The sequence below is a fragment of the Bison bison genome, unplaced genomic scaffold (assembly GCF_000754665.1).
Source record: "Bison bison bison isolate TAMUID 2011002044 unplaced genomic scaffold, Bison_UMD1.0 scf7180017864283, whole genome shotgun sequence".
In the NCBI taxonomy this organism is placed as follows: Eukaryota; Metazoa; Chordata; class Mammalia; order Artiodactyla; family Bovidae; genus Bison; species Bison bison.
In genome coordinates this window covers 996,267-1,013,734 of record NW_011494855.1, presented here as the reverse complement: position 1 = coordinate 1,013,734, position 17,468 = coordinate 996,267, and the positions used below count along the sequence as shown (strand labels likewise).

At 39.7% G+C, this 17,468-nt stretch overlaps 1 protein-coding gene across 1 annotated transcript in view; it reads right to left on the bottom strand.

Moving 5' to 3' along the window:
- The window catches only part of ERICH3 (glutamate-rich 3), a 121,375-nt gene that overhangs the window by 53,939 nt on the left and 49,968 nt on the right, over window positions 1–17,468 (bottom strand). The window contains 2 exon segments of the mRNA XM_010849425.1: window positions 980–1,160; window positions 14,670–14,888. Of these exon segments, the coding sequence (XP_010847727.1) occupies window positions 980–1,160; window positions 14,670–14,888 (400 nt within the window).

Sequence of the window (17,468 nt, the reverse complement as noted above, 5' to 3'; positions counted from 1 at the left end):
CAGTGGTCATGTATGGATGTGAGAGTTGGACTGTGAAGAAAGCTGAGCGCCAAAGAATTGATGCTTTCAAACTATGGTGTTGGAGAAGACTCTTGAGAGTCCCTTGGACTGCAAGGAGATCCAACCAGTCCATTCTGAAGGAGATCAGCCCTGGGATTTCTTTGGAAGGAATGATGCTAAAGCTGAAACTCCAGTACTTTGGCCACCTCATGCAAAGAGTTGACTCATTGGAAAAGACTCTGATGCTGGGAGGGATTGGAGGGAGAAGGAGAAGGGGATGACAGAGGATGAGATGGCTGGATGGCATCGCCGACATGATGGACATGAATTTGAGGGACCTCCGAGAGTTGTTGATGGACAGGGAGGCCTGGCGTGCTGCAATTCATGGGGTGGCAAAGAGTCGGACACGACCGAGTGACTGAACTGAACTGAACTGATATTGGATATAAAAATTATCTTATGCTAACAAACATGGATTTATAATCAAAGGGAAATGAAAATGTAATAAAAGCATTTAGCCAAATTTTGTACTGCATTATTTAGGTGTGGTCCATCCTGAATGTTACTGGATTTGTGATTTATCTCAGCATACTTCTAAAGAACAAATTGCCAATCTAATATTTTTCTCTTAGGATAATGTATGATATAATTCACTATGGCAAGCCAAATAGTTAACTTGTAATTTGGGGGACAGTTATTCGTGCAACATTTTAATGATCATATATCTATATCTCAAGATTAATCTGTTACTGGGTTAAATCACTCCAAATTCTTTCTTCCACAATCTGCAAGAGTAATTGCTGCTTAAGTTTCAATCATGGAGCAGTAAATCTGGATTTACTTTTAGGCAGCTGGTTTATAAGTCCCTGGATATGCATAATTTCATACAGTGATTGAAGTCATTTTGATATTATATCAACAATAGCTTATCTATAGCATCAACTGCAAGCAATTAAAAAAATTCACATTTTATGTGTACCTTTTTCAAGTAGCTTGCCTGTGTAGACACACAGGTTTTCTCCACCACAGTGCTGTTGATAAACTTTTATTTCATCCCGGAAATCTGAGTGATCATAAGCTAGGTGCACACTTTTCCCCAAATAGATCATTGTAATAGCTGCATTACTATGTAGTGGTGTTTTATGAATCCTTCTTGAATCCTAGAATAAACAAAAAGGGGGACTTATTAACTAATCTCCTTCTAATCAGAATGTGAAGACATTGTAATACAAAGAATACAAAAGGCTATTTTTAGGTACCTAGCAAAAAAAACCTTTATAACATGTCAACATATACAGTGCACAAAAAGTCAACCCCATTACAAAATAAATACTCTTAACAACTATAACATACATACACTTTGGCTTTGTATTTTTAATGTAAATTCTGGGCATCTGGACAAAGTTTGTCACCTTTTAGCTCACGTATGTGTCTTTTTTTCATGCAACAAAAACATCACTGATGTGAAGAGGAAAACTACTCTTGGTTCTTTTAGCTGGTTCCCAAATAAAAATTTAAATCAAATTAATTAAATAATACTGGTGACATAATTTTCTTCTAATCCAAATTGACGTTCACTGTGATTTAGCAATTGTTTTTATAATTGAGTGTTATATTTTTATGTTTGTGCACTGACAAGACATCCTTCCCTGTGTTTATTCTATGTGAGAGGGAGAGATATACATTTGATTATTCCTGCAGTCACCCTGAGGATCAGGAATAATATATGTCAGATATTTGGGATTATCCAGTTTAATAGGAGCCATTCAGTTCAATGAAAAACCAACACTATCAATATTAGCCTTAAATAGCAAACAATACATCCAACCAAAAAATATCACCTCATAAGCCTATCTGATATTCTATGGCACTGACCAATTTAAATTATGTATAAAATAAACAATAAACTCAAATGTGAGATTAAATATCCAAAGCCTTACCTCCTGGTTTATATTCTGAAGTATTTTTTCGTAGTAGTAAATAAGCAGACTGTTTGCCTAACCTCTAAGAGGAAGACAGGGAAAGGAAAGTAAGAAAAGGAAGAGGAAGAAGAGGCAGTGAAATAGAATGGCTCCTTGAAAGACTTCAAGAGGTCCCAGTAAGAATATTGTAGGCTGCTAGAACTATACAGATACAAGGCATTACTTTTAATCTACTTCACTTTTCTAAAAGTCAATTTTTAGCTAAATGAAAAATGTGAAGAGACCAGCTTTCAGTAAATCCAAGGCAATGATCTGAGTTTGATTTCATTGACTTACAGATGCCTTGGAAACATGCATTTTATTGAGAATGACAAAGCTCAAAAAAAAAAAAATTCTGAAGGAACTTCTATAATACTTCTATCTCTAAATCCATTTCCTTCTACCTTGGAGTATTCTTTCTTTTTTTTCATTCACTTTTATTTCTTTGAAACAAAAACCAGAGGAGGTAAATTTGATGAAATTCTGCAAGTGACAGTCTGAGATTTAAAATTTGAGTGCACCGTCTTGCCTGTGGACAGAGCTCCCAAATAGAGAGATAATCCAGGGAACTATTTCAGGGACTTCAGGAGCCATGACAGCAAATCAGCAAACTGGATAATTCTCTGCAGACTAGAAACTTCACTCTGCATCACAGTTGAAAGCATAGGTATGATGGCAGGCCCAGCTCCTAGTTGCAAAGTCATCCCATGTTTCCTCTTGCCTGAGCGACTATGGAGCTGTGACACGCACGTGTGCAGCCCAACCCACAATCACCAGCCTAAGGCAAATCCAGCTCCAAGCTCCCACTAGAGCATTTAATGATGTGGAGGATTAAATAAGAACATCCCACTTCGTTAAGCAATACTTTCTGAAGTGGCATGGATTCACAGGTAGTCCTGAGAGCTTCTAGGAGATAAGCACTACATAAATACGAGGTAATAGTGGGATTAGAGTGGAGGAAGGGCCCGCCTCATCAGTGCAAAAGGAAAACCTGGATGGAAGAATGTTTAAAAATAAAATCAAGGAAAGCTCTTCACCCTTTTCATTTACTCATATTCATATTTTTTCTGCTAAAGTATATTTCTGATAGCAACATCTCTTTTCTCTTGGGTCTGGTTGCTTCATTCCTTTTTAAAAGATTCCCCAATCATTGCCACCAAGTAACACCTTCTGTGTTCTAATAGGAGGCCTAAGTGACAGCTCATGATTAAATACATCCACTAAGAAATGAACGATTGTTTCTTGCAGTTGACTAAACTGCCTCTAAACTTACAATCTTCCCAGGTTATAATGAACTCAGACTGATGAAACTTTAACAAGGTTTCATGGCCCTTTCTGTGGTCCTCAAGCAAGTATCAGAAGCTTCCATGAAAATTCAGTTGCATTTCAAGAACAGGAGCAAGTCTCAAGCTTCTGTACATCTAAGGATTATCTCTCCTACTTCCTTGACCAGTTGCTTATGACTTTGCTTCTCATTTCTTTTCAGATTTCTCAAGCAAGTATAATCCGAACTGACAAAAAGCAAGCCTATTGAGTAGTGAACCAGTCAGCTACTATATATTTGTAATACTTAGCATTCAGTGGATATATTAAATTTTCACTGGCATCTCTTTATCCCTGCCCAGGTATACATAACAGGTAGATTTTAAAGACTGAATAAGTGTCAAAGTTCCTGTTTTTGTTGATGTGTTGGGCAGCCCCTCCTCTCTATCTATAAGACAAGCCCTGATGAACTCTGAACATCATATCGTACCTGGACCAGTGTAATTAACTTGCAGTTAGAATGCTAGAAAAAAAAGAGCATAAATTTGAGCTGTTCCAGGAAATCTGGATGTATGATTACCTTACTAATTGACCCCCACACTTTTATCCTATTGTCCTTCAAATTCTCCCTCCTCCTGGATATCAGAGTGATCTGCTGCTGCTGTTACTGCTGCTAAGTTGCTTCAGTCATGTCCGACTCTGTTCGACCCCACAGACGGCAGCCCACCAGGCTCCCCCATCCCTGGGATTCTCCAGGCAAAAACACTGGAGTGGGTTGCCATTTCCTTCTCCAATGCATGAGAGTGAAAAATGAAAGTGAAGTCAGTCAGTTGTGTCCGACTCTTCGCGACCCCATGGACTGCAGCATACCAGGCTCCTCCGCCCATGGGATTTTCCAGGCAAGAGTACTGGAGTGGGATGCCATTGCCTTCTCCATCAGAGTGATATACTGTCACTAAATAGATCATGTGACTCTCCTGCTTAAAGTCTTCCAATGATCCCCAATATCCATGGGATAAGGTTCAGTATTCCTCAGACAGTAAAAAAAAAAGTCTTATAGTCTCTAACTCCTACTATCTTTCAACTATTGCAATTTCTTGTATTACATCTAAAGGTACAGCAACTGAATTAATTGTAATGGTCCACACATGACCAACATGCTTTTAATCTCAAGGCCTATATAACTGTATGAGTCACATGGCATTGACCTGTTTCCTTGTATTCCTCTCTCTCAGTAGATAAGGACAGTATCTTACTGATCTTTATGCCCCACCCCCTATGTCTTGTCAGTGCTGACAGCTGTGCTGTGCTGTGCTTAGTTGCTCAGTCATGTCCGACTCTTTGCAACCCCATGGACTGTAGCCCACCAGGCTCCTCTATCCATGGGGATTCTCCAGGCAAATATACTGGAGGGGTCGCCATGCCCTCCCCCAGGGCATCTGCCCAACCTAGGTATCCAACCCAGGTCTCCCACATTGCAGGTGGATTCTTTACCATCTGAGCCACCAGGGAAGCCCAGGAATGCTGGAGTGAGTAGCCTATCCCTTCTCCAGGGGATCTTCCCTACCCGGGAGCCAAGCTGGGGTCTCCTGCATTGCAGGGAGATTCTTTACCAGCTGAACTACTAGGGAAGCCCACTGACACCTAGTAAAAGCCTAATAAACATTGATCTGACTGGACACAGCCATAGAACAATTAGAGATTCCACATTCTGACCTTTGCTGAGACAAAAGCAGGCTGACCCCACCCAAAATCAGAAGCTTTCTACATTTACAGGAATTCAATAGGTACTAAAGCATTAAAAGTGATTCATGGTGTCCTGTTAAACAAGACACCACCTTTGTTGATTAAGCCTGGATATTGATAAAAAGCCTGGCCATAAAGAGCGGCAGACAGTCTTCATGTTGACTCTTGATTCAGGTCTTGCGCAGTCACTAAGTTAAGCCCAACTCTGCGACCCCACGGACTGCAGCCCGCTTGGCTCCTCTGTCCATGGGATGTCCCAGGCAAGAATATTGGAGTGGATTGCCATTTCTTTCTCCAGGGGATCTTCCCGACCCAGGGATTGAACCCATGTCTCCTGCACTGACAGGCAAATTCTTTACCACTGAGCCACCAGGGAAGTCCTATTCAAGTCTTTAGGAGAGGAAATTCTGACTTGAGCTAGAAGAGTGTTGCAATGTTCATACTCTAATGTTTCAGGAAGCCGCTGGTTGTGATGGAAACCTGTCTTCAATCTCCTCATTTAGTTCTGCTCTTTCCCTTCTCTTTCTCACTGGCTTTAACTTGTTCTCTCCTTCTCCCTCCTTTGCTTTTACTATGCATCTTCCTTGCACTTTATCCCTGCCTGTTTTTCTTATTACTGTATGACCTATATCTCATGCAAATTCCTGACCTAACCCCAAATGCCTTGGTCTTTCTGGACTTCTGGAGGAATCTGAGCTCCAGATTTTGAGGACTCTGAACTGACACTGTATCCTTTACTTCCTCATCTCCCTCAACAGAATGAATTCATTAAGTCTGTTAAGACCAGAAATTATCCAGCTGGATTTTGATTTTGGTGAGAAGGTCCCCAAATCGGACCCTCTTAGTAGAGGTCTGCCCTGACTCCTAGAGGCATTTCTGGTTCTTCCTTTCTTCTAGGGTGTTGTTCCACAATGCCAGCTGCAAAGATATTTTGATTGTTGAATTGACTTTTTTTATACTGTTTTTAAGTTCTTTTTAGTTATGTAGTTACCAAACTACAGTGCTAATTTTAAGCAAAAGCATTGTTTAAAAGAAAATGTTGCCTAAAATAAATCAAGCCTGCCATGAAATATGTTGAATTACAATATATTAAAATCATGCGATGTTTTTCCTTTTTCATTCTCAAATCTTAGTCTACTGATGAGAAAAACTAAGAGTAAAAATACCAAGGTAATGCACTGGCTAGGAGAAATTTTTAAACTATTTTATATTTTAAAAATATTACTTAAATTAAGTCAAACAAAAGAAATGCGTGATTTCCCCACAAAGCTAATATTTGTTAGGCTTTATTTGTTACTGGAGAAAAGGGATCTATACCTGAAAGGCATAATTATCATCTACAATATTTACCTAAGCTAAAAAGTATAACTAAAACTTACTCTTTGCATGGATAATAAAGCAATACCCATTTATGAACACACTGCTAATAAACATGTGACTAAATGTAAATAAAATCAAACACCTGCTCTCAACAAGCTTTATAACCTGGGAGTAGAATTAAGAATAAGGGTACATGAATATTTATGCTAAGCAGAAAATATTAAAGAACATAGGAAAAGTAACAAAGTCCTCTTGAAGGGAAGAAGAGATGGAATCCTTTTACTGTGTACAGAAATACAGTATAGAGCATAAAGTCTTTGAGAAGATCAGGGAAAGATAGGTAGGGAAACACATTCTTCTTATCTGTTATGCATTCTCAGTCAATTCATAGAATATCTGGCATAAACTAATTTTTAAAAAGTATATACCTGAGATGGGGAAGTAGAAGACCAACCAGTTGAGGGTATAGAAAATAGTTCAACTTGGCTTGGCTACGAGCAGAGAGAAAGCTGGAAAAGGGCCAAAATCAGAAGCCCTTAAATGCTAGTACACTAAGCATGCCCCTTTATTCTGATGTTTTGACATCTGGGTCCTTGCTGACCCTGGGATATAGCTCACCCAAGACTAACCAGTTCCTAGACATGGGCTTCCATGGTGGCTCAGTTGGTAAAGAATCCGCCTGCCCAATGCAGGAGATGCAAGTGACTCTGGTTCAATACCTGAGTCAGGAAGATCCCCTAGAGAAGGAAATGGCGACCCACTCCAGTATTCTTGCCTAGGAAATCCCACGGAAAGAGGAGCATGGCAGGCTACCGTCCATGGGGTCACAAGAGTTGGACACAACTTTGTGACTAAACCAATAGACATAATAAATGACTTGCCTAGGAGAACATTTATCACATATAAACCAACCAACTGAGAGCCTATATCCACCCTCCCCCAGTCTCTAACAAACTGGGCCCATATTCCGCTACCCTTACCAGGCACCAGACAACTGAGGACAGCCCAACACCGAAGCCTGCCAAAATCATTCATACCATCCTGTCCTAAGCCTGCTTACCCCCCGTTGCCTGGTCCTTCCTCAGAAACCACAACAGATGCTCTTTCCCACCTTTTCCTCCCACCCTCACTCCTGACAGTCCTGGTGCTTCCCTGGGTGACCCTACAAGGCCTGGTGTGATGGTTAATTTCATCTATCAACTTTGCTGAGCCACAGTGCCAGATATGTGGTCAAACAATATTCTAGATGGATGCCTGACTAAAATAAACAGGGATTTCCCTTTCTCTTGAGAACTGTAAGTGACAAACTTAAAGGCAAGTATCCTGATCTATAGGTCGCAACATAGGTGAATAATAATGTGACATTTTAAAGCAGGCAGACTACACCTCACTTTCATTAGGAAAGCAGAAGCTAGTGAAAGATTTTAAGCAGGCAAGAAAAAAGCTGGAAGCCAGTCTACAAAGTTTAATTTTAACACCATTATATAGAATCTACTACTACTGAGATGGACTGTGCTTACACTCCTCTCCCATTCCTGCCTTTAACTCTCTGCTTCCTGATTTTGTTTGCTAACTTCCTATCCACGTTTCAGGCATCTGTAATTGCATAGGGCTTATCTGAAGTCTGGAAGGTAGACAGGGGAACTCAGGCAAATAGGAGAAAGCCCCAGACTAGTTCAAGCCTGGAGAAACTCTTTGCCCTCTCTTTCATAAAACATATAAGAAATTAAAGCAAACTATGTTTCATTTTTTTAATTGATAAACATACTGTTTAAGTGGGTTCTTATTTGGACTTCCCTGGTGGCTCGAGTGGTAAAGAACCAGCCTGCAATGTAGAAGATATGGGTTCGATCTTTGGGGTAGGAAGATCCCCTGGAGTAGGAAATGGCAACCAACTCCACTATTATTGCCTTGAGAATCCCATGGATAGAGGAGGTTGGCAGACTACAGTCCATGGGGTTGCAAAGAGTAGGACACAACTGAAGCAACTTAGAATGCATGCAATTTCTTATTTGAAAGCCTTTATTTTCACATCTATAAACACTATTCACATCTATAAACACTATATAGGACATCCACGTTTTCAGTAGGCAGCTGTGTAGAATAAGTGATAGGCAGTCCTGAGTGGAAACACAAAAATCTGCAGATCAGTGAGGTAAAACTCAGAGTAAAATCTAACTAGTCGCAGAGACTCCATAAAAGCATTATAAGCTCTCTAGGTATTATATATTCACATTATAAAGCAACAGGGTACAGAAGCAATGTGCTGGGCTGTGAAATTTACACTATGTCATTTGGCTTCCTGGATCATGGCCTAGAGACAGAGACCAAAGAAGCCAGGGATCCTGTTCTACATATGCACAGAGGAACAGGTGATGGGCCGCCAACAAGCCATATTTCTTTGGCTCTTTCTTTTACCTCTTTCTTTTAAGAGCATTTTCTTTGGGATGGTAGTCATGAAAGTATGAATTTAATGTGTAAATTAATCATGAGAGCCACCTTTCCTTAAATGAGTCTTTTCTAGATCAAATATAAAATAAATCCAAATATTTAAATGAAAATACATGATTTACCCCACTGTGCCAATTTCATTCTTAAACCCAGGACCTAGGAGCTAGTGACAAATCCCAGAGACATCTAGAAAACTACTGAAGCCATGTGAGAAGATGATCACATCTTGAATTTTGAATAGAAAGACAAGTGTCAAGGTCTAAGCCTATGGTGATGTCCAGGTTTAGGGGTGAAGATGAAAGAGATGTAGAGGAGCACGACAGTAGGTAAAAGGAGAGAGCAAAGAACCATGAAAGTAGAGTGCCACGAGGCAAGAGAGAGAAGCTTCACGGAGGCGGCAGTAATAACATAAGATACTACTATCAAAGGAAAATCATGGTAAGCAGAAAATATAAACTAAGATGGTAGAAATAATTCTAAACATACTGCAAAATAAAATAAATCAGTAATTAAACTCACTAATTAAATGGACAGATTCTCAGTTGAAATAAACAGAAAGCACACATATGCTACATAAACATATTTAAAGTCTAAAGCTTTAAAGACATTGAAGAGTGAAAGTAAAAGGAATATAAATATATATATTCATATATATATAAATAATCTTTCTGTGATTGTGGTTTTCATAGATAGGAAAAAAGTTGAAACAGTGACAGATTTTATTTTCTTGGACTCCAAAATCACTGCAGACAGTGACTGCAGCCATGAAATTAAAAGATGCTTGCTCCTTGGAAGCAAAGCTACGACAAATCCAGACAGCATATTAAAGAGCAGAGATATGACTTTGCCGACAAAGATATGCCTAGTCAAAGCTATGGTTTTTCCAGTAGTCATGTACAGATCTGAGAGTTGAGGCTGAGTGCCAAAGAACTGATGCTTTTGAACTGTGGTGCTTGAGAAGACTCTTGAGAGTCCTTTGGACTACAAGGAGATCCAACCAGTCAATCCTAAAGGAAATAAGTCCTGAATATTCACTGGTAAGACTGATGCTAAAGCTGAAGCTCCAATACTTTGGCCACCTGATACAAGGAGCCAACTCATTGGAAAAGATCCTGATTCTGGGAAAGATTGAGTGCAGGAGGAGAAGCGGGCAACAGAGGATGAGATGGTTGGATGGCATCATTGACACAATGGACATGAGTTTGAGCAGACTCCGGGAGATAGTGAAGAACAGGGAAGCCTTGTGTATTGCAGTTCATGGGGTCTCAAAGAGTCAGACACAACTTAGCAACTGAACAACAATATATAATCTAAAGAAAATAAGGAGAAGTACTATTAGACAAATAGATTTTGAGGCCAAAAGTAATAATAAAGAGGATCTTTTTTTAATAATAAAGAATATTTTCACCAGTAAGTTCAAGTATCCTAAATCTGAGGGCATATAAGTATGAGTATGGAGGGCAAGTATTCTTAATATTTACAAGACAGAACTCAATTAACTACAGAAAGAAACAGACAAATCCACAACTACAGAGAATTAATTCTCACTAGAACTCAAGAACTAAGAGACCACGTGGATAAAAAGAATAATAAGGATGTAAAATTATGAGTAACACAATTGGACATTTCTTACCTATTGGAAGAATTCTGCTCCCAACAATTAGAAAAGCACATTCTTTACAAAAACTGAGCCTATCTTAGCCCACAAAGCAAATCTCCACAAGTACCAAAGGATCAAAATCATACAGAACAAGATGCTTTTTAAGAGTAGCATTCAGTGAACAAAAGGAGTTCTAGGATTTAAAATATGGCAGGAAAAGAAAAATGTCAATAACCCACAGATATAGAGAATGGGCTTGTGGTTGCGGAGGGGAAGAGGGTTGGGGAAGGAAAGGTTGAGAGCCTGGGATTAGCAGATGCAGACTATCATACACAGGACTGATAAACAACAAGGCCCTAATGTCTAGCATGCATGTGTGCTCAGTCCTGTGCAACTCTTTGCAACCCTATGGACTATAGGCTGCCAAGCTCCTCTGTCCATGGAATTACCCAGGTAAGAATACTGGAATGGGCTGCTATTTCCTTCTCCAGAGGATCTTTCTGACCCAGACATTGAACCCACATCTCCTGCGTCTCCTGCATTGGCAGGTGGTTTTTTTTTTAACCACTGAGCAATCTGGGAAGTCCAATATATAGCACAGGGAACAAGATGCAATATCCTGTGAAAAATCATAATGGAAAAGGATATGATAAAGGATATATAACTGAGTCACTCTGCTGTACAGTAGAAATTTAACAGAACATTCTAAATCAACTATACTTCAATAAAACTTTAAAAAAGAAAAATGTCAATAGAATGTGTGGAAGATAAAATTGAAGAAATCTCCCAGCAAGTAGAACAGAGAGGTAAAGAAGTAGAAAATATGAGAGAAAAGCTAAGAATATTAGAGCATCAGTCTAGTGGTACCAACATTCTCAAAATAAGATTTCCAAAAAGAGAGAATAGAAGTTAAAAAAAAAAAAAAAAAGACCAAGTCAGACTGAAGCCTTGTGAACTCAAGAGCTAGACACACCAAGGTCTGTCAGAGCCAGGATGCCTGCTGACAGCCGCTGTGTTCCTAACCTGAAGTAGAATGCCCAGGGGAAGCTGGCTCAGATGCTTATCTATGCTTCACTGGTCATGACCACAGGGTGGAGAAGTTGCTGCTCTCTCCTCTGTGCACAGCTACAGAAGCCCATTTGCCTGAGTATATTCTGGCTGGACATCCAGCATCTACCTCACATGAGGACTTCACTAGATGCCCTGATTCTGGTGAGCCCCATTTTTCTAAGAAAATTAAAAGACACTTGCTCCCTGGAAGAAAAGCTATGACAAACCTAGACAGCATATTAAAAAAGCAGAGACATTACTTTGTTGACAAAGGTCTATAATAGTCAATGCTATGGCTTTTCCAGTAGTCATGTATGGATGTGAGAGTTGGACTGTAAAGAAAGCTGAGTGCCAAAGAATTGATGCTTTTGAACTGCAGTGTTGGAGAAGACCCTTGAGAGTCCCTTGAACTGCAAGGAGATCAAACCAGTCAATCCTAAAGGAAATTAGTCCTGAATATTCATTGGAAGGACTGATGCTGAAGCTCTAATACTTTGGCCACCTGATGCAAAGAACTGACTCACTGGAAAAGACCCTGATGCTGGGAAAGATTGAAGGCAGGAGAAGAAGGGGATGACAAAGGATGAGATGGTTGGATGGCACCATGGACATGAGTTTAAGCAAGCTCTGGGAGTTGGTGAAGGACAGGGAAACCTGGCATGCTGAAGTCCATGGGGTTGCAAAGAGCTGGACACGACTGATCAACTGAACTGAACTGATTTTTTTAGAAACACTCATGACCTGACCTCTCTTACTTCCCCGCCAGGAGCTCTTAAAACTGTAAGGAACCAAACCTAGATGGTGACCCACAGCTCTATTCAGCTTATTTTCTCCTGGAAATATTAGCCTTTCATTACGATGCTAAGTTTGAGCTTTTTTATGAAGTTTTATGCATATAAATAATAGAACTCCAAAGAAAAGCAGGGACTCAATTAACACATTTGTCAGTATACTGCTTGCTCTGAGAAGGAGTCAGGGATGTAACAAGGCAAATAGGGGGCTTATCATATGACAAAAGTCTGCTACTTGTTGAGAAGTAATGGTATATACATAGATTTTTAATTGTTGTTTAACCTGAACATAAAGATTTTACATATTCTTATGGTTTATATGATATTTAAACATTTTTTTAAAAAGTAGGACTGGGTAGAGTTCATCCTAGTAATATATTTTTAACATTAGAAAATCAAATTTGCCACCAAATAAGGACAATGAGGGAGAAGGCAATGGCACCCCACTCCAGTACTGTTGCCCGGAAAATCCCATGGATGGAGGAGCCTGGTAAGCTGCAGTCCATGGGGTCACTAAGAGTCAGACACGACTGAGCAACTTGACTTTCATTTTTCACTTTCATGCATTGGAGAAGGAAATAGCAACCCACTCCAGTGTTCTTGCCTGGAGAATCCCATGGACAGAGAAGCCTGGTAGGCTGCAATCCATGGGGTCGCACAGAGTCGGACACGACTGAAGCGACATAGTAGTAGTAGTAGTAATAAGGACGATGAAGAAATTACAGTTCTTGCAAATGGAGGCCACAGCCTTTAAGACAGCATGTTTGTTGGCCTGGTGGAGACAAATGCCAGCATTCAAAGAATACATAGTAAATTTGTGGATTAGTAGATTCTAATATCATGGCTCCAAATATTCACTGCCACCTCTTTATAAGAGGATGATACCTACACTCTATGTCAGGCTTTGGTTATGGAATTCAAGTGTAAGTGACAAGTATCACTCCTGAATGGAATCTACAAAGCATTCCATGACTCTGTGTGTCCACGAGGCAAACACACCCCAGGCAGGGATGATTCATCCAGTCTGGGTCTCAGAATTGCCACTGAACACCAACTGACAATAATGATAAAAAGAAGTTGCTGCTATAATCTGAGTCATCTGGGGTTGCTTGTTAGAAGGAAGCTATAGTAAACTAGACTGCAGAGAACTCTGTAGTAGGAAAGGAGATAACAGAAGTCCCAGGCTACAGAATATGAGGAAAGGATTTAGTTACTCTATATAAGGCATAGGTATATAGAGAGACAGATGGATATTAGAGGAAAGAATAAACATCCAAATAGGAGAGAAGAATGACAGACAGTGCAAAGTGCCATGTAATGGGAAAAATACGCTCAAGGAACAGGGCTGGGGGAGGAAGGGGAGGGAACCTCCAGGATGAAGGATACAATGCTCTGTCAGAGACCGTTACAAAGATAGAGAATTGGTGAAAGGTAGATTGAAAGAAGGAAACCTAAGCAAGCAAGAGGAAAGTGAAAGTGAAGTCTCTCAGTCGTGTCCGACTCTTTGCAACCCCATGGACTGTAGCCCACCAGGCTCTTCAGTCCATGGGATTTTCCAGGCAAGAGTACTGGAGTGGGTTGCCATTTCCTTCTCCAGGGGATCTTCCCAACCCAAGGATCAAACCCAGGTCTCCCGCACTACAGGCAGACGCTTTACCATCTGAGCCACCAGGGAAGCAAGAGGAAGACAGTCACAATTTTTAGAGAAGGTTATTGGTGAGGATAGCTGCTAGGAGAGAGATGTGGATGGAGGTAAATAAAGCACTTGAACTAGGCTGGTTTTGAGAAGCCAGCATGCTATCAATGTGCAGTGTTGGAACTTCACTCCCTGATTCTCCAACAGTGAAATGTTGACCCAGCCAGTTGCCAGTAACCACAAAAATTGCATATAACAGCTTATTGGTTGTGTATTTACACTATAAAGTAAGAGATTTTTGACCTTCATACTAGCCTGTATCTGTAAAAGTGTAAATGCCCTTAGAGCTACATTCTTTATCAGTATTTTGAAGAATGATTACAACAAAACAATATATTTTAAGGACATGGAAAGGAAAATATTTAGAAATATTATACAGTAATTTGCCAAAAACTATTAAAAGTGAGTTTTAATAATTATTTTATATGGCACATTGCGGTTTTCAATATGTTACTGAATATTCACAAATTAAATGTTAAATACTTCCTGACATGATTTAATGGCAAACTGAAGGACATAAATGATTTGGAAATGGGTATAGTACAAACTAAATTTGAGCATAAGATTTACTTAATTTTTTTGTCAATTATGCTAAACTATTCAACTGTATTACTCAAATATCTGGTTTAGGATTCATTCAAGTTTACAATTACTATATTTACAAAATTATATTTTTTATGCAAGTCATTTGGTATCAATTTCCCTAGATTCTGTTACTGCACATCTAGAAATCTAAAAGTGCAATGTAATCGGTACTAAATTAATGAAAGAAAAGTTGATTCCATAATCACCTTAGTAAAGACAGGTTCTAAGCCATTTGGAGCAGTGGTTGGACGAAATCTTCTCCTTCTCCATGTTTCAGGTCTATTTTCTCTTGTGATTTTTCCACTGGTGGGAGGAAGTGGAGGAGGAATAGGCATAATGTAACGGTTAATGCTCGGAAATTGGTATCGATTCATTCCCTGTGAATTGTCCATGGAGTTCCTGAACTTCATCATTGCCTTCTTGCCCTATAATTAGATTTCATGACATAAGAATGATTGAAACAGATTTGGTAACCCAACATAACTCAAAATTACAGACAAGACTATGATTGACATTGCAGGCAAACACAACTGATATTAACAGGCAAACAAAGTGAAAGTGAAGTCGCTCACTCATGTACGACTCTTTGCAACCCAATGAACCCCTGCCAGGCTCTTCCATCCATAGGATTTTCCAGGCAAGAATACTGGAATAGGTTGCTGTTTCTTTCTCCAGAGGATCTTCCTAACCCAGGAATCAAACATGGGTATTCTGCACTGCAGGCTGACTCTTTACTCTCTGAGCCACCAGGGGAGCCCCACTTAATAGCCCTGTAGAGATATCTTCAAGAAAATTAGAGATACCAAAGATGGGCTCAATAAAGGACAGAAATGGTATGGACCTGACAGAAGCAGAAGATATTAAGAAGAGGTGGCAAGTATACACAGAAACTATACAAAAAAGATCTTCACAACCCAGATAATCACGATGGTGTGATCACTCACTAGAGCCAGACATCCTGAAATGTGAAGTCAAGTGGGCCTTAGGAAGTATCACTATGAACAAAGCTAATGGAGGTGATGGAATTCCAGTTGAGCTTTTCTAAATCCCAAAAGGTGATGTTGAGAAAGTGCTACACTCAGTATGTCAGCAAATTTGGAAAACTCAGCAGTGGCCACAGGACTGGAAAAGGTCAGTTTTCATTCCAATCCCAAAGAAAGGCAATCCCAAAGAATACTCATACTACCGCACAATTGCACTCATCTCACACGCTAGTAAAGTAATGCTCAAAATTCTCCAAGCCAGGCTTCAACAATACGTGAACTGTGAACTTCCAGATGTTCAAGTTGGTTTTACAAAAGGCAGAGGAACCAGAGATCAAATTGCCAACATTCACTGGAACATGGAAAAAGCAAGAGAGTTCCAGAAAAACATCTATTTCTGCTTTATTGACTATGCCAAAGCCTTTGAGTGTGTGGATCACAATAAACTGTGGAAAATTCTGAAAGAGATGGGAAACCGAGACCACCTGACCTGCCTCTTGAGAAACCTGTATGCAGGTCAGGAAGCAACAGTTAGAACTGGGAACAACATCTGGTTCCAAAGAGGAAAAGGAGTACGTCAAGGCTGTATAATGTCACCCTGCTTATTTAACTTATATGCAGAGTACATCATTAGAAACGCTGGGCTGGATGAAGCACAAGCTGGAATCAAGATTTCTGGGAGAAATATCAATCACCTCAGATATGCAGGTGACACCACTCTTATGGCAGAAAGTGAAGAGGAACTAAGAAGCCTCTTGATGAAAGTGAAAGAGGAGAGTGAAAAAGTTGGCTTAAAGCTCAACATTCAGAAAACTAATATCATGGCATCTGTTCCCATCACTTCATGACAAATAGATGAGGAAACAGTGGCTGACTTTATTTTTCTGGGCTCCAAAATCACTGCAGATAGTGATTGCAGCCATGAAATTAAAAGATACTTACTCCCTGGAAGGAAAGTTATGACCAACCTAGACAGCATATTAAAAAGCAGAGACAGTACTTGGCCCACAAAGGTCCATCTAGTCAAGGCTATGGTTTTCCCTGTAGTCATGTATAGATGTGAGAGTTGGTCTATAAAGAAAGCTGAGTGCAGAAGAATGATACTTTTTAACTGTAGTGTTGGAGAAGACTCTTGGGAGTCCGTTGGACTGCAAGGAGATCCAACCAGTCCATCCTAAAGGAGATCAGTCCTGGGTGTTCTTTGGAAGGACTGATGTTGAAACTGAAACTCCAATATTTTGGCCACCTGATGCGAAGAGCTGACTCATTTGAAAAGACCCTGATGTTGGGAAAGATTGAGGGCAGAAGGAGAAGGGGAAGATAGAGGATGGTATGGTTGGATGGCATCGCTGACTCAATGGATATGGGTTTGGGTAAACTCCAGGAGCTGGTAATAGACAGGGAGGCCTGGTGTGCTGCGGTTCATGGGGTCGCAAAGAGTCAGACATGACTGAACGACTGAACTGAACTGAATCACATTTCATAACATAAGAATGCATGAAGTAGAAGTGGTAACCTAACATAATTCAAAATTACAAACTCAAAATTACAGGCATTGACATTATATGCAAACGCAACTAATATTAATAGGCAAACGTAAGACACCTCAACCTGTTGAAAAATGGCATTTTGCAGTATCCATAGCAAATCAAATTTTCATGGATTTCTAAACTTATTTAAGTATATATTTTAAACCGAACATATAATCATGGCATTTTTATAGTTCTTTGAGGATTTTACCTCAGAGATTCATTAAATCTACGAGGACCCAGTACAGTGAAACAATTTAGAATCAATAGGTTTGAAGTGTTGTACTTCAAGACAGGATTGGGTAGTCCACTCAATGATGGGATATTTGCACTTTTTCTTTTACATTGATTTCACCCATCCAGGTGTTACAACATTCCTTGATAATATGGTTTCAAGGAATCTAAAACCTTGACTCTGACCCAAAGTCTCTATTCAAGTTATTTTTACCTAGAAATTTAACTTGTAAGAACAAATTTTACCCAGTTAACTGCA